The 24,942-nt window shown below is 52.4% G+C and overlaps 1 protein-coding gene across 1 annotated transcript; it reads left to right on the top strand.

Annotated features, from left to right (window-relative positions):
• On the top strand, positions 1-24,056 carry LOC133101020 (cytokine receptor common subunit beta-like). The gene is made up of 14 exons (XM_061205573.1): positions 1-66; positions 6,143-6,392; positions 7,368-7,491; positions 10,092-10,282; positions 13,498-13,649; positions 13,732-13,900; positions 14,454-14,589; positions 14,751-14,908; positions 16,066-16,205; positions 17,177-17,339; positions 18,374-18,464; positions 18,685-18,742; positions 19,614-19,717; positions 20,384-24,056. Exons 2-14 carry the CDS (start codon positions 6,317-6,319, stop codon positions 21,510-21,512), a joined length of 2,691 nt encoding a protein of 896 aa, XP_061061556.1. The 5' UTR covers positions 1-66; positions 6,143-6,316; the 3' UTR covers positions 21,513-24,056.
• Positions 24,057-24,942: the final 886 nt, after the last annotated feature.

The following is a 24,942-nucleotide window of genomic DNA, read 5'->3' as shown; positions in this document are numbered from 1 at the left end:
CTGAGAGGCTGGCTGGCTGCCGCCTGGAGACTCCAGCAGAAGGTCCGTCTGTCCCGGCACAAAGAGGTACGGCCCGGCTTTGGGGGTAGGCTAAAGGGCAGGGTGGGGAGCAGGGGTAGCGTAGGAGTCTGGGATGGAAAGGACAGGGAGAGCCTGGGGGTGCTGAGCAGACAGGTGTCCTCTGGGGACTTGAGAGGTTAGGGCTTGGCCTCTTGGGAAGTCCTGAACCCAGACTCGTAGGCAGCCAGTGGACGAGGAGACAGTGAGGGCCGACCTGCCTGGGTTTTGTATGAAGGGCTTTGGGGAGGTCCAGGCCTCACTGGAGGATCCTACTGTCCTGGCAGCAGAGAAGATGCCTGGGGAGGTGGAGAGCTCAGGCCTGGGAGTCAGACCCCTGTGTACTGTTGTCTTTGCTTTGTCACTAAGGTGTCACGAAGGTGTTTGTGGCAGTGAGAATATCCTGCCCTGGGCTTCTGTCTCACGTCTGGAATGGGGAGAGCACTGATAGTTCCTGACATCCTGGTTCAGAAAGAGAGAGAGAGAGAGAGAGTGTGTGTGTGTGTGTGTGTGTGCGCGCGCGCGCGTGTGCATATGCATACGTGGATGTCCACAAGGATGGAGAGGTACTGGGAGACAGAGGATGAAGCCGGGATCCTTGCTGTGGCCAGGCCCAGAGCTTGATGCGGGTTGAGAAGCTCACTTTGGAAGATAAGAAGACGTCCAGTCCCTTACTTCCTTAGAGACTTGTCTTCCCCCCTCCAAGAATGTTTTCTTTACGGTGGCACTCCTCCCTGACACACTGTTGGTTAGTTGGGTTTGGGCCCAGGTGTGGATGCCCTGTACTGAAGTGTGTTGGCTGAGTGGGGGGCGTCTGGGGGTGTCTGCCTCCGGGTGTGTGCAGGTGTGTGCACTTGCCCTGTGGATGGGAGGGCAGGGGTTTCTGTGGGTCCCCGCTGGGGTACAAGCCTGTGGACACTCGCCAGACAGGCTCCAGCGACAAGTTGCAAATGTGTGATGTTAAGTCTTCAAAGGCCCCGCTGTTATACTTTTGTATAAACAGATTCTAATTTTCTCTACTTATCATCTTCCCTGTTTTCTAATGGTTTTATAATGAGTAAAACCTTTCCTATTAATTTTTGGTCACCCTTTTTTTCATTCATTAGTTTTACTTATGTTGTGCTATATCCACTAATACTACAGGATACTTCATGTGTTCTTTAATGAACGTATTTAATACTAACCAAGTAAATATATGGATATCTTCTTTGTTAAAAATTTAAAAATTGGGAGTACATAAATGAGATAATAACATACATATTGTTCTATGACCTAGTTTTCCACTTAATATTACATTTTGGACAACGTTCCAGAATAACACATGGAGATTTAACTCATAAATTAGCCCCAAGAGATGCATAGCATTTATTAGTATAGACACCCCACAGTTTACCCAATCCCATGTTGCTAGACCCTTAACGTGATTTCCAATTTTTCTGCACCTGTGCAAGTATTTCTGCAGCCCAGATTCCTAGAAGCAGAATTGCTGGGCAAGAGATTGCACGTTTAAAATAGTAATAGATATTGTCAAACCATCCTCAAAGTAGCTGAACTAACATACACCTCACAGTCGTGCATAAAAAAGCTGATTTCTCTTTAGGGAAACAATCTTTTAATTGTGTCCAATGTAATGGATGAAAATTATCTGGTTCTTGCTTGGATATGTCCTTTCCCTGATGATGGGTGCCATACCCTTCAATGTTCCCTTCAATTCCTCATTTGCCAAGGTTTATTTCTTTGCCAATGTTCCCTTCAATTCCTCATTTGCCAAGGTTTATTTCTTTGTTTAATCAGGAATGGCTTTTGTATTACCAAAAATTTAGGAGCAACTGTCAAGATAAACTTATCCTTTTTTTCCTTTTAATCTGTTGATCTATTACTTTTAATCATGAATAGAGTTGATGCATTCTTAAAGTCTTTGTCAGATTGTCCTATGAAATTGTTTTTGTCTGGAGTGAATTTGTGCTTTGATTTTTTTTTTCCTTTTCCAGTTTTTACTTTTATCATTAAATTTCTTCATGAGTTTGGGAATTTTTGTGTTACATGTTTATTTTATTTTGAGTGAGAAAGCTTTTGGCTTTTCTCACCTCTTTCTCCCTCTCCCTCCTTCTTCTTTGCCCCTCCCTATCATCCTCTTGCTCCCATGTTTACCCCTCACTCTAAGTGATTTTTAACCCTTACATTTTAAATACACATATTTAACTTATATTTTCCATCAGCATTTGGGCTTACTTAGAATATATACGCTCCTCCAAAACCAGACAAGATCCTTAGCAAGCTTTCAGTTCTCCTCTGCTTTTCACCCTTAACCTCACAGCCAACTCCCATGTTAAAATCATCTTAGTTTTACTTCAATATTGTTACCATACATTTATTTATTTTCACCTTATACAGTAACAATTCTTCTTTACTTAACTATAAGTCTTATTGGTTTCTTCTCTCAACACTGGTTCCAGTATCACATGCTATCTTTCTTTCCTAGTCTGAAATCCACACTAGACTAATTTTCTTAGAAAACATCTGAAAAGCTTTCATTGTCCTTACATTTCCAAAATGTTGTGGGTTTTTGCCCTTGAACTTCAAAATAAGCTTGACTTTTTAAGATTCTAGGTTCAAACATATTTTCCTCTCAGTATTTTCAAGACATTACTATCTGTTTAGAGTTCCAGGTCACTTGTGAGAGAATCTTGCCAACCTGATCTTTTTTCATTGAAAATAACTTGTTTACTTGTCTTTTTCCTTCTGGAAGCTTCTAGGATTACCCTTTTACTCTTTGATGACAGAAAGCTCATTAGCATGTGACTGAGTTTGGTGCTATTAAAAAAAATGAATCTTGCTTTTCACTTAGTGGATTATCGTCTCCTTTAAAGCCCTGTGAATTTTTCTTCTGTTTCCAAGTGTATCTCTTTGCTTGCACGTGGAAATCCCCAAATAACGGTGGCATAATAACATAGAAGTTTATTTTTTCCCTCACATAGCAGATGTTCAGAGGTAGGCAGTCTCAGACTGGTATGGTTACTCCACAGCGAGAAGAGGGATCGAGGTTCCTCTTTTTCTGTTGCATATGACTTCCACTCTCAAGATAACCTTATAATCCAAAATGGCTGCTGGAGCTCCAGCCATCATTTCCAAATTGCAGACTGGAGGAAAGAAAAAAAGCAGGAGGGCAAAAATGGATTCCTCCTACCTGAGCCAACTTCCTTTAAGCAGCCTTTCTTGGAAGACACACCCAATGATTCCACTCACATCTTCTTGGACAACATTGTGTCACATGACCACACTTAGCAATAGGAGAGTGTAGGAAATATAATCTTTTATTCTGTGCAGCAATAAACCTAGCTAAAACCTGAGCTTCTGTTACCAAGGAGGAAAGGGACAGCTAGGTAGCTGCCACTGTCTGCCATACCTGCCCTCAATTCTCTCTGTCTTCTGCTTCTAGGTGTTGGAACTCCTGGATTTCTTTTCTAGGTCTCAACTTTTCTCTAAGACTTTCCATCTCCTTGCTTATTTGCTGTCTTCAATACCTACCTTTGTAACATGACAGTTTATAGTGTTAATTCTGTGATTTAGCCCATTATTGAGTTGTGGTGTTTGTTTCTTTGTTTGTTCATTTGTTTTTTATGGATCTCATACCTTCAGATTCCAAGAACTCTGTTTATTTGTTCTTTGCATAGCAGTCTGTTCTTAAATGGCTATGATTTCTCAAATTTCCCTGAGGATGTTAATTAAGATGTTTTAAAGTTTTGTGTTGTCTTTGCTGTATCTGTGCATGTCTGTAGAAGTGTCTACTGGGTCAGTATATGTCAGAATAGACACATATGATACCAATAATTGGGAAATACCACCACTATTGGCATAGTGGTTAAGAACATAAACTTTAAAGCCAACCTGCTGTGGGCTTCAATGTCAGCCTGTTCCTTACTAGCTGTATGATCATGGACCCTATACTGATTTCCTCAACTACAAAGTGGAGATTTTAACCTACACATTGATGTATTAATATCTGTAAAGCCCTTAGTACAGTGCCTGGCTGATAGTAAGCATTTTATAATTGTTAGCCACTAATATGAATTCTCTGCATGTATGTGTCTTTTAGACGTGTGTCCTTTGATGCCATTAATTTGTTTGAACTATTTACAGTGTAAAGGTAGTCACCTGTTCTCCATACTTCTAACACATTTATTTTGCAATTTGTCCTCTGCTTTACGGTTCAGTTATTTTTATAAAATACAGAAGGGTTCACTTTTATGCACTTCTGTCAGCCTTTGTCTCTCTGATTTCTTCTAGTGCTTTGAAACTTAAATAGTTCAAAGATTCACTTCTACGGTTTGTAAGTTTCATATGATTTAACTACATACATTTCATTGACCTGATATGTGGAGAATGGTGTGAGGTAGGGATTTAGGCTGATATGTTTTATGTTGTTATTCAATTGCCTCAACACTTCTTATTATTCCATCACTTCACACTGATTTGTGGTTCCTCCTTTATCACAGAGTACATTCTCTGGTGAAATAGAGTTTGTCTGGTCAGTATGTCCATTGATTTATCGTGTGTGTGTGTGTGTGTGTGTGTGAAAACCCATTGCTTTACTTAGACCTTTGCAATAGATTTTGCCATTAGGTGGAGACTCATTATTTTTATTGAAGTACAGTTGATTTACAATATTTTGTAGGTTTCAGGTATACAGCAAAGTGATTTGTTGGGACATATATATGTATATATCTATATTTTTTTACTTTTGATTCTTTTCCATTATAGTTTATTACAAGATATTGAATATAGTTCCCTGTGCTATACAGTAAATCCTTGTTGTTTATCTATTTTATATATATATGGTAGTGTATATCTGTTAATCCCATACTCCCAATTTATCCCTCCCTCACTTGCCCTTTGGTAACCATAAGTTTGTTTTCTACGAGACTCCTTATTTTAAAAAATCTCATTAACTGTCCTCACATATATATGTTTTTTCTTCTGAGTTCCCACACACAAAAAAATCTTGTTAATTTTTGTTTAGAATTGTGTTAAACCTATAACTGACTTTCAGATGAATTGACCTCTTTACACGTGCAGTATTTACATTTGTGCTAAGACCCAAAGAGAAGCTCTGAGTTTTTAGGCAAGTTACAGGTAGGCAGAGCAAGCTGCACCAGCTCACACAGACTCTCCCAAGCCTGCCATGGCATTGCCCCCTGCAGGACCTAAAGTGGACAATACTGTCCCCCAGCTCCAGACAAACCCACTCTTCCTTCCTGAGCATTTCCTGGACTAACCACCCTGTAAACATCATTGAGTTTGGTTCTCCTCATGACCACCATGTGAGATACGTTGGGTTGTGCTTATTTTACAGATGCAGAGAGCAAGGTTCAGGGAGCATTGGTGAGTCAGCCAATGCATGGGAGGGGCACAGCCTGTGTTGAAAGTCAGTTTGGCTGAGCCCAGGGCCATGCTTTTCCCAGCAAGACAACTTCTGGTGTGCATGTGTACAGCTTGAGTGAAGTTTTAGACAATCTTATGGGCGGAAAAGGAGTCACAGTCGTCTCTGTTCTACTCTCCTGGTACTTCCCAGGGCTGGAAGAAATGAAAAGAGGAAATCCCCAATCTTCTGCGGAGAAAAGGGAACTGGCATTTCAGGGGGTGGTGTGGGAGGAATGAGGTAAATGGAAAAGGGCGGGGAGAGCCCCAGGCCCCTGCGTGTGTGTGAGTGAGTGTGTGTGAGCGTGCATGTGCTCACATCCAGAGGAGGATCACACTCCCAGCACCCAGTGACTCCCCCAAGCAGATGTGGGTCAGTCCCAGGGGGACCTGGGGACAAATCAAATACCAGGCCTCCCTCTTACATTTTTCTCAGCACCCGTGCACGGGGTACCCAATGTGCGATCCAGCAGGAACCCACATCTTCAGAGGCCATTAAGTGCATCTCCCTCACGGTCACGTCCCAGGCACTGAGGCTGAGGAGAAGGGACTGTCCCAGGCGCCAGGCTGAGGCAGCAGTGGGAGCTGGAGCCCAGGCATCAGGGCCACTCCTGGGTCCGCCCCACCACGTGGGCCGAGTCCCAAGGACTGACGCTTCCTTCCGCAGGCCTAGAAGAGGCAGGGTCCTGGAGAGAGGATCCCCAAGGGCAGAGGACATGGGCCTGGCCGGGGCCCCAGCTGGGGAAGAACACAAGATTCTAAAGCAGTGAGGAGCCCAGACCCTACCCAGACCTGGACCCACCTGAGCCAGCCTCCTGCTCTTCCAGAGCCGACTCCAGAGATGGCGCTGACCCGGGGGCTGCTCCCCCTCGCCCTGCTGGTGCTCTGCTGGGGGCCCTGCGTGGCAGGGGCCCAAGGTGAGCCCGATCGCTCCCTCCCCCTCTCCCTCCCCCTCCCCATTGCTGGGCCCCATCCCAGAGGAAGCTCCAGACCCTATGCTCCAGCCTTCCCTCCCTTCCTTCCTTGCCCCCCCGCAAGCCCTGCTGGTTCTCGTCTCTCCTGGTCATCCCTGGAGTCCCCTCTTCCCTCCTCCCACACTCCCGCTCATTCTTCTCTGGCCTCCTGTAAAGACCCTCTCCGGTCGTGTGGCTTCTCTGCCCACATTTCTCCCTGTGGCATTTGAGGCCTCTGACCTCCTGGCTGGCCGTTCCAGTCCTTTCTCTGACCCTCCTTCGCCCCCAGACACCAGCACCTAGACGGCCTTAACCAGTTCCCACCTGGGAGCCCTTGCTCCTGGGGACCCTCGGCCTGGGGGTCTCTCCTCCTGCCTGGAGGCCCTGCTGAGATGCTCCCCGGGCTCTTCAGGCCCGTGAACCCCCCTCCCCAAGGGCTCGCTGAGAACTTGGCTCCCCTGATAACCCTGCAGACCACGCTCCCTTTCCCAGCAGCTGACCACGAGAGCAGGGTGGGGACGTCCCAGAGTAGGGCCCTGCCACACTGCCCCTTAGGGGTGGGTCTGTGCCTCTGCTCCCAGGCTGCACCCACCCAGGGGCCCAGGGGCAGGGCCTGTGCCTGATGCATGTCCCCACCCTGGGGTGGGAGGGACCCTGTTCCAGGAGCACGGCAAGGCAGGGGCTCAGGACGTATACTGTGAATCAACTAGACTATGTGTTTCTGTGCAGACAGGAGGGTCCGCGGCTGGCACCCTCACAGCTGCAGAGCCCCCAGCCCCGCCCAGGGCTCCTGGGGACCTCTGTCTGGCCTCCAGGAGCCTCTACGGGACTCTGGGAGACGCCTCCCCAGTGCCACACACCAGGAGGGGCTGGGAGGGGCGGTGACAAGGGACATCTGGAGGGGAGAGGTGTGACCCCCTTTCCGCCTCCCCCTGTCAGGGACCTTCCCCCTGCAGACCCTGCGCTGCCATAACGACTACACCAGCCGCATCGTCTGCAGGTGGGCGGACACCCAGGACGCCCAGCGGCTGATCAACGTGACCCTCCACCGCAGGCTGAACAGGCGAGTGAGGCCGGGCCTGGGGCCAGAGGGCAAGAAGGGCCTCTGCTGTGGGGACTGTGCCGGGGTCGGGGCTGGACGGGGGGCGGGGCGGGGAGGCCCCTGCCCAGGAGCTGCTGCCCCACCAGGCGGCCTGCCAGGCCCGTGGGCTGGTGTCTGACATCAGGTTTGGGGGAAGAGCCTCCTGTGTTAATATCGTTGTTATGATGGTGATGGTGATAATCTTCTCTTGTTTCGTCACAACTGAACAAGATCACCAGGCAGAAATCGATCTTGGTTCATCCTCCTTGTGAGGCGGGCAGGGATGTGATGCCCAATTCACAGATGAGGAAACCGAGGCCGTGGAGGTGAGGTCCCTCCCCCAGGCCACACGGTGGGGAAGTGGCCTGAGCGGGACCAGTGTCCTGCGTCCAGCCTGCATGGCTGGGCTCCACGTGCCCCCCGGGGCCTGCCACCTCCAGAGTGGCGGTTTCTCCTCTCTCCTCACCTGGTCTCCGGGGCCTACCCCATTAGGGAAGGTGCTCCCACCATTCTGGGATTTGGTGAGAGTCTGACTCACCATAATAGAAATAATGAAACAGCTGGCATCACAGGGTCTGGGGTGTCCCCTGGAGGCCGCCCCTGGGAAGGAGCCGCTCTCACCCCACGGCGTCACTGCCCTCCCGCTCTCTCTCCTGCCCTCCCGGGAGCCTCAGTCTTCCTTGTTCGCTGTCCTCAGCCCCCACCCCACCCCCCACCCTTAGCTGTGACCCACTTCCTTCTGCTTGGGGACAACAGATCCTCCACCCTGACCCCTAGCCCCCCACCCCACACGTCTGCTGCCTTCCTGGCCCCGCCCTGCAGGGTCTGCCCTGTCCCAGGCTGTCTGAGGCTGCAGCCGGGCTCCTACCTGGTCTTGCTGCTCAAGGACATCGCTGCCACCACAGTCCCCACTGTCCCCATGCCATCGACAGGCCCGCTCCCGGGATCCACTTACAGATGCCAACCAGGCTGCAGCTCCGGAGCCTCCTGAGCCCCATCTCCTGCAGCCGGGCCCTTCTGTCCTCTGCTTCCCTCTGAGGCAACCTCCTCTAAAGAGTTGTCTAGACCCCTGTAGCCAGTGTCTCTCAGTTACACCCTCCTGAACCCACTCCCCCAGGACTCTGCTGCCCCCACCAGGTCACTTAAACTGCTCCTGCTGAAGTCAGCACTGCCCTTCCTGGTGCTAGATCAATTGTCAGTCCCGGCCTTCTCCCTACGGACCTGTAGGCAGCACCTGACTGGGACTGACTGGGCCTGAGCATGGGGTCCTGCTGAGGCACCTCCCTCCCCCAACCCTGGCCAGCATCCTGGTCCTTCCCCATGTCTCCCTGGCCCACCTTTTTCCATCTCCTAGTCTGTTCTCTTCTTGTGTCTCTTCCCCGAAGCGTGAGATGTCCCAGGGCTCTTGGACCTCCACTCTTGTATCTGGATCCAGTGGCAGAGATCCAGCCTCAGACTATGGCTATGACCCTTACATGCTCTCTCCAGCCCAGATCTTCCCCCAAGTTCCAGACCCGTAGGTGCACTTGCCTCTCCACATCATCCCTTATAGGTGTCTTCAACCCCAAATGTCCCAAACCACATTCTTGCTCTGCCCCCCAAAGAAGGTCCCTGTTCCAGATCCTCATCTCAGTTCACTGGATGGGAGCTCCTAGGGGCTCAAGCCAGACAAATGGGAGGGTTTTTATTTTTTGGTTTTTGTTTTTCAGTCGCCTTTCCCTCCTTTCCTTCTCCACCACAGCATTCAATCCATCAGCAAATGCTGTCAACTTTATCTTCAAATAGAATGTGAATCTGGCTAACACCATGGTTCAGAACACTTCCTATCACTGAGATAGTCCAAAAGCCTCCTAACTGGTCCCTCCACTTCCAATATTGCCACCCCCTGCAACCCAATCTATCCACAGCCCAGGAGCCAGAGGAATCCTTTTAAAGCATGCCAAAATGTCACTCCTTTGCTCATAACTCTGAATTTTCCCCAGTTCCAGTGAAATCAAAATAATCAAATTTCCTTAAATTCCTTTTGAGCACTGGCCTCCCATCACCTCCCACACCTAGGCTTCTAGACCTCCCACCCTTACATCTCTACTCTGTGCACACTGGTTAACTGCCTAGTTATACAGCACTCCAAACCTGTGCCTACCCCAGGGCCTTTGCACTTGCTGTTCCCTTTAACTGAAATACCTTTTCCCCGAAATCCCCTTTCAGAATCCGCATGGAGTCCTCTCTCATCTCCTTCAAGTTTCTGCTCAGATGTCACCTTTTCTAAGAGACTTTTCCTGCCTCCCTTATTTCAAATTGTATCCCCAAACCAGCCCTTCTGGCCTCTTCATACCTCTTTTCTTCTTGACTTGTCTATGCACAGTTTTCTCCATTTGACACACGACCTAGTTTCTTCAGTTGTTTCATGTGTGTCTCCCTCTATTAGGATGTCAGCTCTGTTGACAGGGATTTGTGTGTGTTTTGTTCCCTGCCAGGCCCCCTGATCCTAAACAAAGCCTTACACATGGGAACCACTCAATAATGTTTGTGAATGAGTGATTCTTCTTCTCTCTGGGCTAACCTGCGTCTTCTCCTGACAGGGGCCTTCCACATCCAGTGTCCTGCGATCTCAGTGATGGCATGCCCTGGTTCGATGGCCATTGTCCTGGCTGTGTGCCCAGAATATGTGTCATTCCCTACGAAGTTTTTGTCATTGCTGACCATGACTACTTCTCATTCCGACCGAACCAGCCTCTGGGCGCCCAGCTCACCGTTACTCTGAGTCAGCATGGTGAGGCTTGGGGGCCCTGGCCAAGGGTGGTCCCCTGTGTGGACAGGGGTGTCCAGGCTGCAAGAGATGGGCCAGGGAGGGAGATCCTTCAAGGGGTGTAGACACCGGCTTGAGTTGGGTTTGGTTCTTGGGGGAAGAGGATACGGTCTCCTTAGACGGAGGCATTGGGGCAGGTTCAAGGTGAGGAGCCCCAGCCAAAGGTACCCACCGCCTCCCGGATGCTCCAGCACCTGCCAAGTTATTGCCTTCCAGACCTGAGGCTTCCCCTCTAGAAGAACAGTCCTTCCTAGTCAGATACAAACTTTATTCTTTCATCAATTTGGTCTCATGGAACGTCTGTGACAACCCATTTAATAGATGAGGCATTTGAGACCCAGAGCAGTTACGTAACTTTTCCAAAGTGCCACCATGAACCATCATAACAGTGATGGGCTGGACTTGCCGAGTGCTCCCTGCACGTTGGTGATGGAGGTCATCCCCTCACTGCCCTCGCTGCGTGGCCCCCAGTGTGTGCACTGCGTGTCCACAGAGCCTAAGAAAGTCAATGGTCTTGGGTGGGAGTCGATGATCATTTTATATAAATAGTCGGGCTTCATTTAACTGTACCTCAGACAGAAATATAACCAGCACTTTCATCACATTAATTCAATTATATTTGTGCTTAGAATGACACTGAAATAAACATGAGGTCATTTTTAAAAATTAGTATTCACATGGCAAGAAATCTGCAGGAAAAACTACTTGATCTTATTTAATCATTACAATAATGTGTGGTGTCATGCACTACTTTTTACCCCATTTCACAGATGATGAAACAGGCTGAGAGAGCAGGAACTTGCCCAAGGTTAGGTACTCAGATGCTAGTGTTTGAATTTATTGTCCTGGATCCCAAACCCTGGGCCACCTGCTGCTCCTTGCAAGTGTCGGATGGGGAAGGGGCTCCAGCCTTTGCTTCCTGCCTCTGTTCATCACAGCAGCACAGAGCTGTTGCCTGGAGGACGGGATGGGTTAGGCTGTGATGAATTCACTCCAAACAATATCTCAAAACATGTGTCTGATGGATGAGAAGGAGTCCCGTCCCGGTGGAGCTCAGAGCGTACAGGGCAGGACACACCAGATGTTGTCGGGTGTGATCACTTACTGAAGGTGGGTGCATGCCACGTGCCGAGGGGCAGTGGACAAGGAGCCCCTGGGAGGTCAGGACAGGCTTCCCCAAGCAGGGAGCTTTGCAGGGAGATCTGAAGGGTGGGAGGGAGGAGAGTGGGAAGAGCATCCTTGGCAGAGCAAGACGTATGTGCAAAGGCTGGGCGACTCGGGAGGACGAGGCAGGTTGGGAAAACCGTAAATAATTGTGTCTCAGAAGCATCAACTTCAAGAGGACTGGGCAGTGGTAAGGAGGGGGTCAGGGAAGGCAGGGGCCTGACCTGGAGAGGCTTCTGTGTTCTGCAAAGGAGTTGTTTAGGGGTCAACATCTAGGCAATGGAGAGCCACTGAAAGGGCACGTCATGATCAGATGTGGGTGTGAGGATGTCAGAGGTGGGTGATGTACAGTGTAGATGGCAGGGGACAGGAGGGGGTGGGAGGATGGAGCCGAGAATGTGGCCTAAGGTACCCATCCCAGAGAGAAATGGTAGGGATTCATTCGCCTTATGGCCAAGGGATGGGAAATTGGAGGGATACAAATCAAAGTTAGGATATACAAGCAAGTCATTCATTAAACTGCTCTTCAATAGAACACTTGCACATACAGGAAAGCAGTGAACGAGCCATCAGTGTCCTTGGCCCTGTGAAGCTTATGGGGTGATGACAGGTGTCATGGTTGAGATGGGGACCACTTAGAAATGGGGAGGGCAGTGTGGCATTTGCCTGCTGGAGCATATGTTGCGTGGGAAGTTCAGTTTTAGCCCAAACCATTTAGGCAATGAATAAGGGAGGCCTTGAGGTGCTGGGGAATGGAGAGATGTGCATCTGATCTGCTCTGAGGTTGCACATGTGGGGATCTGAATATTTCACTTCCTCTGTCACCTCCATCTGTGAAATGAGCTCATGGACTACATCTCTCAGGTTGGATGAATAGGTTTTCCATTGGTTTCCCAGTCTGTTCAGTTGGGAGCAGCTTCCTAGAGTTTCAGGCTGACAAGAAGGAGTCCCACTGCATGACAGGCTCAGGGGCTAGGAGTGCATGATTGATTAGTGATGCCTGCTGTGGCCGGGGCTGGGGCAGCGGTGCTCTGGATCTGCCATTCTGGGCTGAAGATTTTCTGAGGCTCCAGCTCTGACACGCCCTATCATGCCCTGTCCCCTGTCCGGCATAGAATATTGACACCTGGTTTAGCTCTTATGGAATTTTTTGTGTTGGAAAGTCATCTCTCAGCATTCAGATATAGAAGCTTCAGGAAGTCTGCAGCCATGCCATTCATGGATGAATCTGCGCACCCAACCCTGTAGGTCCCAGCAGGTGTCTGCTTGCTGTTGGTGATGGAATGATTTCATGAAAAGTCTCTGAAGGTGGACCTACATGTACTCATTCATTGATTCCTTCATTGATTCATTCACTTTGTCCCCATATTCAATGAACCACTCATCTCAGGCCCTGGGGAGAGGCAAGGGGGTCAGGATCCCACCCCTGACATCCACAAGCTCCTGGACTACTTGAGGGGACAGATGTGGAAGCATCTATATCCTCCAGGGCTATAAGGATCATACAAAGGGCTATGGTAGGGCAGGAAAAGGAGCAAGGGATTCTGCCTGGGGGAGGGGGTCCAAGAAAGTCCTAGGGGAGGAGACATGTCTGCTGGGCACTGAGAAGTGCAGGATGACACTGGACACTGGAAATAAGAAAGTGTGGACAGGAGAGGGAGTAATATGAGTCGCAGCGCCCTCTGCTGGGAAGGAGGCCACACAGAGCTCCTCATGGGCAGTGGGGACAGAAGGAAGCTCCACTTGGAGTGTAACTGCCGGCACTTTGTACGGAGCTTCTGTTCTGTGCGCCCAGCAATCTGCACATCTTCATTCACATACACATTGAATCCTCACAATTTAGCAGATGAAGGTCTGAGGCCCACAGAGGTGAGGGGTCTGTCCAAGGTCGCTCAGTCCGTGGGGGCCGTGCTTGGCCTGGAACCCAAGTCTGTCCACACATGGGCCCTGCAGGCCCTGAACCTCCCACACAGTTGTCCAGCCCCTTAGGGACCCTCTCCTTCCTCTCCCTCCAGTGCAGCCCCCCGCACCCAAGGACCTCAACATCCGTGCTGCCGGGGACAGTTTCCTGCTGTCCTGGAGTGTGGCCCATGGGGGTTCCCAGAGCCACTGGCTGTCCAGCCTGGAGTTTGAGGTGGTCTACAGGCGGCTTCAGGACTCCTGGGAGGTAGGGACCCCACCAGCTGTGCCCTGCGCCCACGGGGACCTGGCCCAGCCGGCCCTGCTCCAGCAGCCCCTCTCTCCCCCAGGACGCGCCCACCATCTACTCCAGCTCCTCCCGGGCCATCCTGGGGCCAGAGCACCTCATGTCCAGCAGCACCTATGTGGCCCGAGTGCGCACCAGCCTGGCCCCGGGCTCGGGGCTCTCGGGACGGCCCAGCCAGTGGAGCACGGAGATTCGCTGGGCCTCCCAACCAGGTAACAGAGTTGGAATTGGGATGGCGCCCCCCTGTGGGGAGGGCAGCTCATTACAGCTCCTGGACAGAAGGCGTCCAGGGGTCCGCACCATGGGATCCACGGAGGCTCTGAGCCATGTGTTCAGAGTGACTTCCCTGGCCCACCCCGTCCCTACTGTGCCTCTGCAGAGGCAGCGGCTGCATCTTACTCACTTCTGGGCCCCAGTTTGCTGCCCACTTTCTGTGGAGGAACAATTACAATTTAATCACAATGGCATATGAGCGTCTGTGTTTTCGTGAGAGCTGCACCATACGCAGACATACCAACATGATTGTGTTAAATTCCCAAACCCTGAGGCTGACATGCCCTCCCAGCTTTGCACAGCGGGGTGTGAAGGCTCACAGAATTCACTCTCTGACCTGTGTTTACACAGCTGGCCCTTCGGGCTGAGTTTAACCCCTGGTCTTTTTGGCCCCAATGCCCATAATCTCTCTGTGATGAGCCTCATGGTGGGTCCACTGAGGGTTAGGGAATGAATGAATGAGGACTGAATGAGGGACTGTCTCCCTCCCAGGGAATGAGTCCCAGCCCCAGAACCTCCAGTGTTTCTTCGACGGGGCTGCCCTGCTCACCTGTTCCTGGGAAGTGAGGTCCGAGGTGACCAGATCGGTCTTCTTCACCCTCTTCTACAAGTCCGGCCCCAGTGCAAGGTGAGTGTCCCCTGCCTCTGTCCCCTCTGCTCCTCTAGGCCTAGCCCTCTCCAGGCCTCCTCCTGCCCCTGGGGGCCCAGCAGAAGCCACAGTTCATCTAGAGGTGTCATCCCTCTTGTGGCCCTGCCTCCCCCTGCCCTCGCCTGTGCTGTGATCCTCAGGGAGGAAGAATGTTCCCCAGTGCAGACGGAGGAGACCAGCAGCCCTTACGTCCGGCACTGCTGCCAGATTCCCGTGCCTGACCCCAGGAACCACAGCCAGTACATCGTCTCTGTTCGACCAAAGGAGGAAGAGAAACTTATAAAGAGCTCAGATAACAGTGAGTTTGCCCCCAGCCTTCTGCATGGAGAGTCTTGTGACAGCACTGTTTCCTTTGTAACCCGTGTAAACTCAGGGTTCCTCATGGCCCAGTCTTCATGTTTGTCACTTTCAGTGAAAAGTCCAGGGAGCACATTGAACAAACATGATTCCGGTCGGTCCTGGAAGTTCTCAAGTAGCAATAATGCAACAATGACAATGGTAAATAACATGAAGGAAGATGCAATTGATATTCTCAAGAATATCAATATTAAAACCTTTGACCTCATTCTTTTAACTCTATTTTCCCTTCCAACTTTGCAGCTGCTCTGAAGTTCCCACTGTTGCCCATGGCCTCTTGGTCCTCCCACCAAATTTTCCCTTTCGTTCCCTGATTTGATTTTTCTCTTTAAGGTTTCCAAAGTCCTCCCTTGACATATTTTCTGTCTTCAAGATAATTGATCTATGATTTACTTCTTCAGTTGGGGACTAGAGTGTGTGCAAATGGACGGTAGTTCCTTACAGGTTAATTTTCCTGATTCCTGGTACATAGCAAGGACCTTATGCAAAGGAATCTCCTGCATTGCTTCATGATGATCAAGTTCTTCTACCCTGTCTCTAGCGTGTGTCAGAGACAGCAGCCAATTTGTCCTAGTCCCCTGGGTTTGAATTCACTACTTACTCCTTGGGATCCTCCAGGTTGCAATCTTTGTCTCTACCACTTGTTAGCTCCTTGTCCTTGGCAAGTTACCTAGTCATTCTGGGACTCAGTTCTCTGTCTGAGAAGTGGACAAATTGAGTATTTACTACATAGGGTTGTTGTTAGAATTGAGAGAAATAATTCATGTAGGTTTACCATTAATAATAATGCTTAGAACACTGTCAAAACTCTAGATTAGAAAAAATTAATAGTAATTTTATTTCTACTTAAATACTAGGGGTAACCCATACTTTTGGTCACTTCACTACAAAACAAGTGTATCTCAGCATCTCCCAAGAGAAGGGTGGCTCAGGTCAAAATAGGTGACATGGTGAAGTGGGGCTGCAAAGACCCTGAGATGGTGAAACCTGGGGTCCTGGGTCAGTGGAGAGAGCACCTGTGACCAGCATGGAACACAAGGGATATTCCACTGGAGGAATGTTAGAAATGATGTTCTCTAAAACTTTCCCTCCCTGCAGTCCAGATGGCTCCTCCAACCCTCAACATGACCAAGGGCAGAGATGGCTACATCCTGCACTGGAAAGAAGGAAAAATGAACTATGAACACATAGCTTGCATCTTCCAGGTCCAGTACAAGAAAGAAGCAGCCTCATGGGAGGTGAGGGCCTGTGCCCGAGGAGTGGCCTGGATGGGGGAAGGGGGAAGCGAGAAAGACCAGGGAGAGTGCCACCGGCCAGGTTCCTGGCTCCCAGCAGGTGCCCAGTCACAGGGAGCCACTGGGACTCGGCGGTCATGTCCCTGTGCAGTCAGCAGGTCACCGTCCCTTCCCTTGGTGAAGGAACTGAGACTCACAGAGGTGATGCGAACTTGGCCAAAATGAACACGTGATCCTGAATTGCAAAGGAGGTGTAGACATCAGGACGAGAGACAGCTGGAGGAAGGGTTTTCAAAAGTCATAAAGGGGGCATTTCTTCACGAGAATCTCATCCAGAATGCAAACGTGCAGCTGCTAAGAGGAGAGCTGCTCCCTGCGAGGCGGGCAGAGCTCCAGCCTGGGACTCAGTATGTGGCCCCCACCCCCAGGTATCCATCAGGGCCTGTGGGCAGAATCTGGGGCTCCACAGAGGCCAGTTCAGAAACCTCGGAGCCAGCCCCGGACCTTCAGGCTGGAAATGGGGAAACTGAGGCCAGAAGGGAGTGTGTCCGTGGTGGAGCTGGAAGTGGCCCCTGGGCTCCTGAACATCTGTCTAAGGGTCCAGAGTCCATTCATCCTGCACTGCACTCCTGGGAAGGCCATAATTAGGGTCCAGGCTGTCCCAAGAGGAGCTGGGAGGCTGAGGGGGGACATGGTGACTGACTCCTCAGGGTTTCTGGGCCTCGGTGTTGTCATATGTCACGGGGTGCATTGCAAGAGGTGCTGTCCCGATCCTGTCTGGGTGCTGTGCCTCTGTGGGCACTGGAGTGTGGTCCTCCGCGGTGGGAGTGATGCTGCCTCAGATCTGGGGATGTGACTACAAGGTGGTGACTGATGGGTAGCAGGAGATCTGGGGTGCTGAGGCGGGAGGGCTTCATAGCTGTGCCCACGTGCACCAGACCTCAGCACACCTGCTCACACACCTGCACCCACAGGAGACCAAGACAGAGGACTTCCAGAACGCCCACAGCATGTGCCTGCCACCTCTGGAGCCTGCCACCAGGTACCAGGCCAGAGTGAGAGTCAAACCTGACCCCCAAGGCTACAACGGGATCTGGAGCGAGTGGAGTGAGGAGAGCTCCTGGGACACTGAGTGGGGTATGTCCTCCCGGCCCCCACTCACCCCTCCAAGCACAGCCCCACTGGGCAGAGGACGGGGATGATGTGGATGTGAGATGTAACCCCACCCCAGGCTAGCATCCTTCCCTGCCAGGTGTCATTAGAGATGAGAAAGTGACACCTGGTGTGCACACAGACTGCAGGTGAGGTCTCGAGAGGGCAGAGGAGAGCACGTCTCACCAACAGGTCTCCCTAAGCCTGGACCTTAGCCCTCTATTAATATGGCCCATGCTTTCATTAGCTTTTGTGGCAGCTACTACCCAGGGACCACTCAGCCCGAGTTTTCTGTTACCATGAGGAACTACTGACTGGGGCCTGGGATTGGAAAGCTTTGGTCTGATTTCTCAACCTTCCCTCAATCTGCACTTGCTAATTTCATTTATCTGTCACCATCACCATAGCGGCCACCAGGAGACAAGTACAGAACAAGGTCCGGGAGGTGGTGGCAGAGAGAGGAAAAAGTGTTGGCAGCAAGGTCCCCAGTCCCAGCCAGCCGTAGCAGGGAAAGAGCACGAGGAAGAGGACCCCAACCAAGCAGAAAGAAGGGCTGGGCCACTGGACCTAGGGGAAGGAGACCAGAGGAGTCCTGGAGGCGCCCAGCCTCTGACGGGCTTGAGGCCAAGTGGAGAGCTGTGAGGGCCCCTGATGGGCCTTTGCACCTTCTGGTTCCTCCACCATCACCCCTTTCCCCGTCTCGGCCTCTCCAGCCCTCCCTGTTCTTGACGACCACCTTCTATGCTGCTTCCTTCAGGAAGTGCCCTATGATTGCCTCTGGCTGCAGTCACTGCCCACGTACAGCAACACCTGCTACTGGACAGGATCTAACCCTCTGTGTCCTGCCAGCAATCCAGCACTGTGGGTGGCTCAGACAAATGCCCTCTTCTTCTTAGTCTGTTTCTGGCCTCTTCTTCCCCTCTGCATGCCAAGGCAGCAACTTCACCTCATCTCCTGAGCCCCCAGCCCCTTCTCTCCCCAAAAGTTAATGCTCCTTTTTCCTCCTGGCTGCCTGGAAGTGCTGCCCATGTGGGTCCTGGCGCTCATCCTGGTCATCAGCACCTTGATCCTGCTCGTGTCCCTGCGCTTCTGTGGCGTCTACGGGTACAGGTAAGGCGACTCCAAGATGGGGGAGGGCGCTACCCAGGGCCCCAGACGATGCCAGGGACCCCACAGCTGACTTTCTCCAGTCTCTGCTCTGCAACTCACACCCTGTGGGGCCTTGGTCAAAGCTGCCCTCTCCCTGGGCTTTAGTTTCACCTCGGTCCATGAGCACGAGGCAGCTGCCCTGAGGTCTTGGGCAGCGGACACCTCCCTGCTGTCTTTCCAGGCTGAACCAGAAGTGGGAGGAGAAAATCCCCAGCCCCAGCAAGAGCCACCTGTTCCAGGTAGGGGCTGGCTGTGAGGGCGGCGGAGCTGCCGGGCCCCTGTGCTTCTGCGCCCTCGTCCCCACGCCCGTGTCCTCCTCCCCTTCCGGTGGGCCCTGAGTAGGGGTGGTATGTGGCCAGGGCAGGGGCTGGGAAGCTCTAAGAGCCGGGCCGGCCCCTGCAAGCCCAGCACTGCGATCCCCTGGGCCCCCCCGATGCACAGGGTACCCCGCCCGCGGGGACTCCCGTGGAGCAGCAGAGAGGGTTGGCGTGGGGTTGCCAGGACCCAGGGGGGCGCAAGGAGAGCCTTAGTCACATCGGGGCAGGGGGGATGGCGGGAAGCCGCGTGGCTTCCCCAGGACAGGACAGCAGCACTGAGCTCTGGAGGATGGAGGGTGGTGGCAGGTGGGAGAGGCCACTGCTGGCAGAAGGCGAGTGGAGGGTGGAGACAAGACTCCTTGGAGAAGGGACCTGAGGGGCGTGGGCGGTGAGTCTGGGGCGCAGCACGGGAGGCTGAGAGGACCCCGGGGAGGGCGCTGGCATGTGGGGAGCGGGAACCCTTTGATCAGGCAGGCAGGGCCAGGACTGCCTTGGGAGGGTCTCACGGCCAGTGCGGAGGAGACTAGGGGTGAGCATGGAGACAGGGACAGCCCAGATGGGCGTCCTCGTGGGAACAGGCTGCCCGTCCTTGACGTCCCAGGGCCCCTGCGAAGTCCCAGCCCCTCTCTGGCCTTGTGTTCCTGGTGTCAGGAGGGCGTGGTCGGTCCTGCCCATGCTGAGATGCCGCCACGTCTGGGGGCTCCCGAACCCTCGCCACCTTCAAGGCCCTCCTCCCACCTCACCTCCTGGGGTGCCCCCACCCCACAGGCACAAACGCCCTCTCTTCCCCCAGAACGGGCGCGCCGGGCTCCGGCTCCCACACAGCATGCGCGTTGTCGGCAGCGGGAGCCACGCACACGGGGGGCTCTGGGGCGGCAGCTGCCCTCAGCCGGAGGGGTGAGTGTCGCGCGAGGGATCCCTAAGAGGTGGGACGGTGGCTCCCTCCTGCACATCGGGGGCTCGGGGGAGGTGGCCTCGGCCTGGGGCTCAACAGGAACAGGTCCTTGGAGGCTGGCTGCACTAAAGCAAGAGGTGTCCCGGGTGGATGTCGGGAAGAGCTTCCCGATTCCCAGGTTAGGGAGGGTCGGGGCCAGAAGCAGGAGACTGGGGCAGATGACCTCCCCCGGCCCTGCCACCCAGGGAGACGCCACGCTGCCTCGGCCCCACTGGGTGGCAGAGGATCTGCGAAACCGCGTGGCCTCAGCACCTGAGCGGCCGGCTCACCACTCACCCGCAGGTGGGGCAGGTGAAGGCCGAGGGCACGGCCGAGCCCAGGCTGGGCGCTGACGCTGGGTGACGGCAAGGAGCGGGAGGTGGGAGGGGCCACAGCTGGCAGAGCATGACCTTGAAGGAGAGCACGGAGGCTGGAGGGGGAGACCCACAGGGAGGCTGAAGGAGCGCCCGTTGCCTGTTCCGGGCCAGCTCCCTCCCCTCACCCTGCTCTGCGTTTTCTGTGAGCTCTGGGGGGAGCCCGGCCTCCATCCCAACCCCTGGCTCCCTGTGCGCGAGCTGAGGCGTCCGTCCAGGGTGGTGCCAATGTCCCTGCCCTTGTTCTCCCCACAGGGCGTCCCCTGTAGACTTCGGGCACAGTGAGGTGTCACCTCTCACCACAGAGGACCCTAAAGATGCCTGTGACTCATCACCTGAGCCTGACATGACTCTGGTCACCTCGAACCTCCCCACGGAGCAGCCGCCCCGGCCCCCGCCAGAGCTGGCCACCCCCTCGAGCCGGCCTGAGAGCCAGGCTTCCAGCTTTGATTTCAATGGCCCCTACCTGGGGCCGCCCCACAGCCACTCCCTGCCTGACATCGTGGGCCAGCAGGGGCCCCTACGGACAGGCGTGAGCAGGAAGCCGCAGCCCCCAGGGTCCCTGAAGTACCTGTTTCTGCCCGCAGGGGGGCAGGTGCAGCTGGTCCCACTGGCCCAGGCGATGGGGCTGGGCAAAGCCAGGGATGCGGACCTGAGGTCCAGCCCAGGCACCGAGGGGAGCCCTTCCCCGGAGTCAGGGGCAGACCCTGCCCCTCCTGAGCCTGAGGTGATGGTGGGTGGTCAAGGCCCGAAGGACAGGGCCCCCCCAGGTCTGCCCACTGGCTCTCGGGGTCCTAGGGAAGGCACTGTGGCCACTGGTTACGTCACCACTGCAGATCTGACATTCACTTTGCCCACAGGGGCCCCATCTGCCTCCCAGGCCCCCCCTCTGGGCCTCCCCTCAGACCAGAACCCCAGCCTCTGTCCTGGACTGGCCGCTGGTTCCCCTGGATCCCTAGCCCCACTGAAGCCAGAGTTCGAGGGCTATGTGGAGCTCCCTCCAAACACAGGCCAATTTCCCCAGTCCCCTCTGGCCAGCCCTGCCCCTCCTGCAGCCAGCAGTGCTGTCGTGAGCCCAGGGCCGCCCCGGGCAGATGTGTTCTCAGTCTCCCCAACCCCTGAGGGTCTCCTCGTCCTGCAGCAAGTGGGTGACTACTGTTTCCTCCCTGGCCCAGGGTCTGGCCCTCTCTCACCCCAGAGTAAGCCCACTTCCCCAGGACCCTGTCCTGAGATCAGGGACCTCAACCAGGTGTTCCAGGCCAAGAAGCCCCCATCTCAGGCCATTCCCCAGGTGCCGGCCATTCAGCTCTTCAAAGCCCTGAAGCAGCAAGATTACTTGTCACTGCCTCCTTGGGATGTCAGCAGGCCTGGGGAGGTGTGCTGAGACCCTGTAGACGTTGAGGGAGGGGAATAGAAGGAGAGGGTCTGCCTTTCCTCCAGCCCTGCCTTTCCCTCCTGCCAGCCCCTGGTCCCTTCCATGGTCCTTTCCGCAAAGCCAAGGAGAAGTTTCCATGTTGTAACATGGAGACCAGAAAAACAAGTCAACCATCTACCTCCTCCCTTGACCTTCAGCAAGGTCAAGCTCCTCTTTCTCTCCCTCCCTCTCTGCCACACACGCGCGCGCGCACACACACACACACACACACACTGTTCTTTCAAATTCACTGCTTTTAGGTTCTGAATTATTAGAGCTTTATACACATACTCATTTCATTTGCCCCCATTTCCCTTTTTTCCCAGTTTCCCTGCTTTTCCTATTGTCTTCTCTTTCCACTGATTTATCATTAGAGTGAGTTTGAGGTCTGGGCTAAGCCTATTCTGAGATGCCATGTCTCAGTCCGAGCCTATTCAGATGCTGACATGTCTGGTTTCGTGGAGGACTTCTGTCTGTCCCTGGCAGGCATGAATGCACACGACAAGATACCAGCCCGGGGACTTCCCTGGTGGTCCAGTGATTAAGACACCACCCTTCCAATGCAGGGGGCGCAGGTTTGATCCCTGCTCAGGGAACAAAGATCCCACATGTCATACCCTGTGGTGTGGCCCAGTGCGGGGAGGGGAAGAGATTCCAGCCCTGAGGCGGGAGGCAGAAGGCATGGGGTGAGGGCTTGGGGGTTTCGGGCTTGGAAGAGCAGCTCTGGACTCCGCATGATTCTGTCGGGCGCTGCAGGCCCAGACATGGTAGCAAAGCACCAACCTCCATTGTCACTCCGAGAAATGGGCATGGCGTGAGAAGCACTGTTCTGACCTCACAGGAAGCCCTGCTAGTCTCACGGAGGTGACCGGGGAGCCTCAGGGACCCCAGGCCCTGCATCTTGTAGAGGCCACTGACCTGAGCAGTGGGCAGTGCCAGCTCCTGGTTGAAGTGATCTCCTTCCTACATCCAGGCTCGTGGGGCCTGGAGAAATTCACAAGGGGAGGGGAGTCCAGAACCCACGTCGACTGCAGAAAAGTTGGAAAGAACTGCTCAACAAGGGAAAAAGGAAAATGACCCAAAGGCATGTACTCTTGGGCTTATAGTCCAAATCTCGCAGCTGCCCTCCCTCCAGAAAGACCTTACAAATCCCATGCCCACCAGCCACGTACGAGGGGCTTTTGGTCTATGGCTTGGCTTACGCTGGGGATCATGGTTCTTTTAAATCTTTGCCGTTCTGATATGCAAAAAGAAATGGCATTAAATTGTTTTAATTTGCATTATTTGAGAACTAGCGTGTTTGCACATATTTTCCTATTTCTTGGGCGTTTGTATTTTTTTTTACTGATCTAAGCTCGTTAAGGTCTTCGCTGTGTTGGATGTCCCCTTTTTTCTGATTAAGCTTTAAAAACTATTTAGCTCCTGCCTTTCATAGATGGTGTAAATTTGTTTTCCTCATTTGTGGTTTGTCTCTTAATTTTGTACATGACGCTTTTGGGTGTATTCAATGTAGACTTGTCTGGGTGATCAGATAGATCTACGGGTGAACTTCTTCACGCTTCCACTTTGGGTGTCAAATTGACAAAGCCCTTCCCCACTTCAAAATTGCATTTGTCCAGAGTTATTTTTTTTCTGGTTCTTTTTGTGTTTCAAGCTTTTCATGTGACGTTATAGTGATTTTGGAATATATGCATGTGAAACGGAGAGCCAGTTTTATGTTTCCCCTAAACGAGTCGCCTGGGTGTTCTGGCATCATTGATTGAATTGCCCATTCTTCGTCCATGTATCTGAAAGGTCACATTTATGATATAGAAAATCCATGTGTATGCTTAGTCAGTTTCTAGGCTCTCCTTTTTATTGTTGTCCTCTCCATGGCACCCCACCATTTTAACTGTTCTAGCTTTATAATATGTTTTAATAAGTGGCAGAGCAAATGTTCTTGTTCCTTTTGTCCACAAATCCCTGTTCATTACAGCATTGTCTGTGGTCGAAGAAAATGATAAACAATTTAAATCCTCACCAACAGTGAAATTAATCACAACATTTGAGTCCATTCTAAGGTGGAATTCTGTGTTCAAAATGAATGAGGTGGGGGACTTCCCTGGTGGTGCAGTGGTTAAGAATCCGCCTGCCAATGCAGAGGACACGGGTTCGAGCCCTGGTCCGGGAAGATCCCACATGCCACGGAGCAACTAAGCCGGTGCGCCACAACTACTGAACCTGCGCTCTAGAGCCTGCAAGCCACAACTACTGAGCCCATGTGCCACAACTACTGAAGCCTGCACGCCTAGAGCTAGTGCTCTGCAACAAGAGAAGTCACTGAACAAGAAGCCAGTGTACCACAACTAAGAGTAGCCCCCGCTCGATGCATAGAGAAAGCCCGTGCGCAGCAACAAAGACCCAACACAGCCAAAAATAAAAATTAAATAAATAAATTTTTTAAAGAATGAATGAGGTGGACCTACATGCATTAGAAAGAAGTCCAAGATATGAATTCCAAAATGTTTGGACATTGTTAACTGAAAAAATTGCAATAAAATATTTTTATTATAAAACATTAAGATGTGTATATGTGCTGGGATAGATGGGCAGGGATGCTGTTTGAAAGCACAGTTGCCCTAAGGAGGATGGATTCTGTTCAATAGAAGGGCCTTCGGTCTGCTACAGTGAGTTAGGAGCAGTTTCGATCAGAACAGAAATGCTAGGGGTGACGGAGTGAGAAGCGGGTGGTGCTCCCGGGACAAGCCAGGAGGGAGGGAGGAAAGGAGAAATACAGGCTGCGGGAGAGAAGTATACAAGACGCACTCCCTCTAAAAAAAAGTATTCGATGTAATCTGAAATTTGAATCTAACTGGGCATCCTGTGTTTGGTCTCTAATGAGAGTGGAGAAATAAGAAAGAGAACGAATTCCCTGTAAAAATAGAGGAGAATTAGTAAGAGCTTATGCCTGTCAGACCCTGCTCCATTGATTTAGGGGACCACAACCCTCTGAGACAAACGCTACCTTTATGATACTCTTTTTGTAAGTGGGGAAACTACAGCACAGAGAGGTCATATAACTTGCCCCAGGTCAACAAGTTGGTGGGTGGAAGAGGCAGAATTCGAACCTTGGCCCTGTGGTTCAGAGCCTGCCCTCGAAAGCAAGGTCTCTCACCAGAAGATCCACACTTGAATGCGAGATGATCCATGTTGCTTGGCAAGACAGAAAAGATTATAAACCGAGCAGGTTTGGTGGTGGAGGCAGATGGAGCCAGAGGTGAGCAGAAAAAATGTTTTTATTTCTTTGGGAGCCAAATATTAAGGGTGTGGGTTCTCACTCACTGATGTCCTGAGAGACCTTGCAGGTAGGACCCCATCTCCCTCACCTGTCTGCCCCTGGGAACCGAGCCCAGAGCCACGC

The sequence above is a fragment of the Eubalaena glacialis genome, chromosome 11 (assembly GCF_028564815.1).
Source record: "Eubalaena glacialis isolate mEubGla1 chromosome 11, mEubGla1.1.hap2.+ XY, whole genome shotgun sequence".
Lineage (NCBI taxonomy): Eukaryota > Metazoa > Chordata > Mammalia > Artiodactyla > Balaenidae > Eubalaena > Eubalaena glacialis.
Note: the sequence above shows the minus strand (reverse complement) of the source record. Positions and strands in the feature narration are given on the sequence as shown.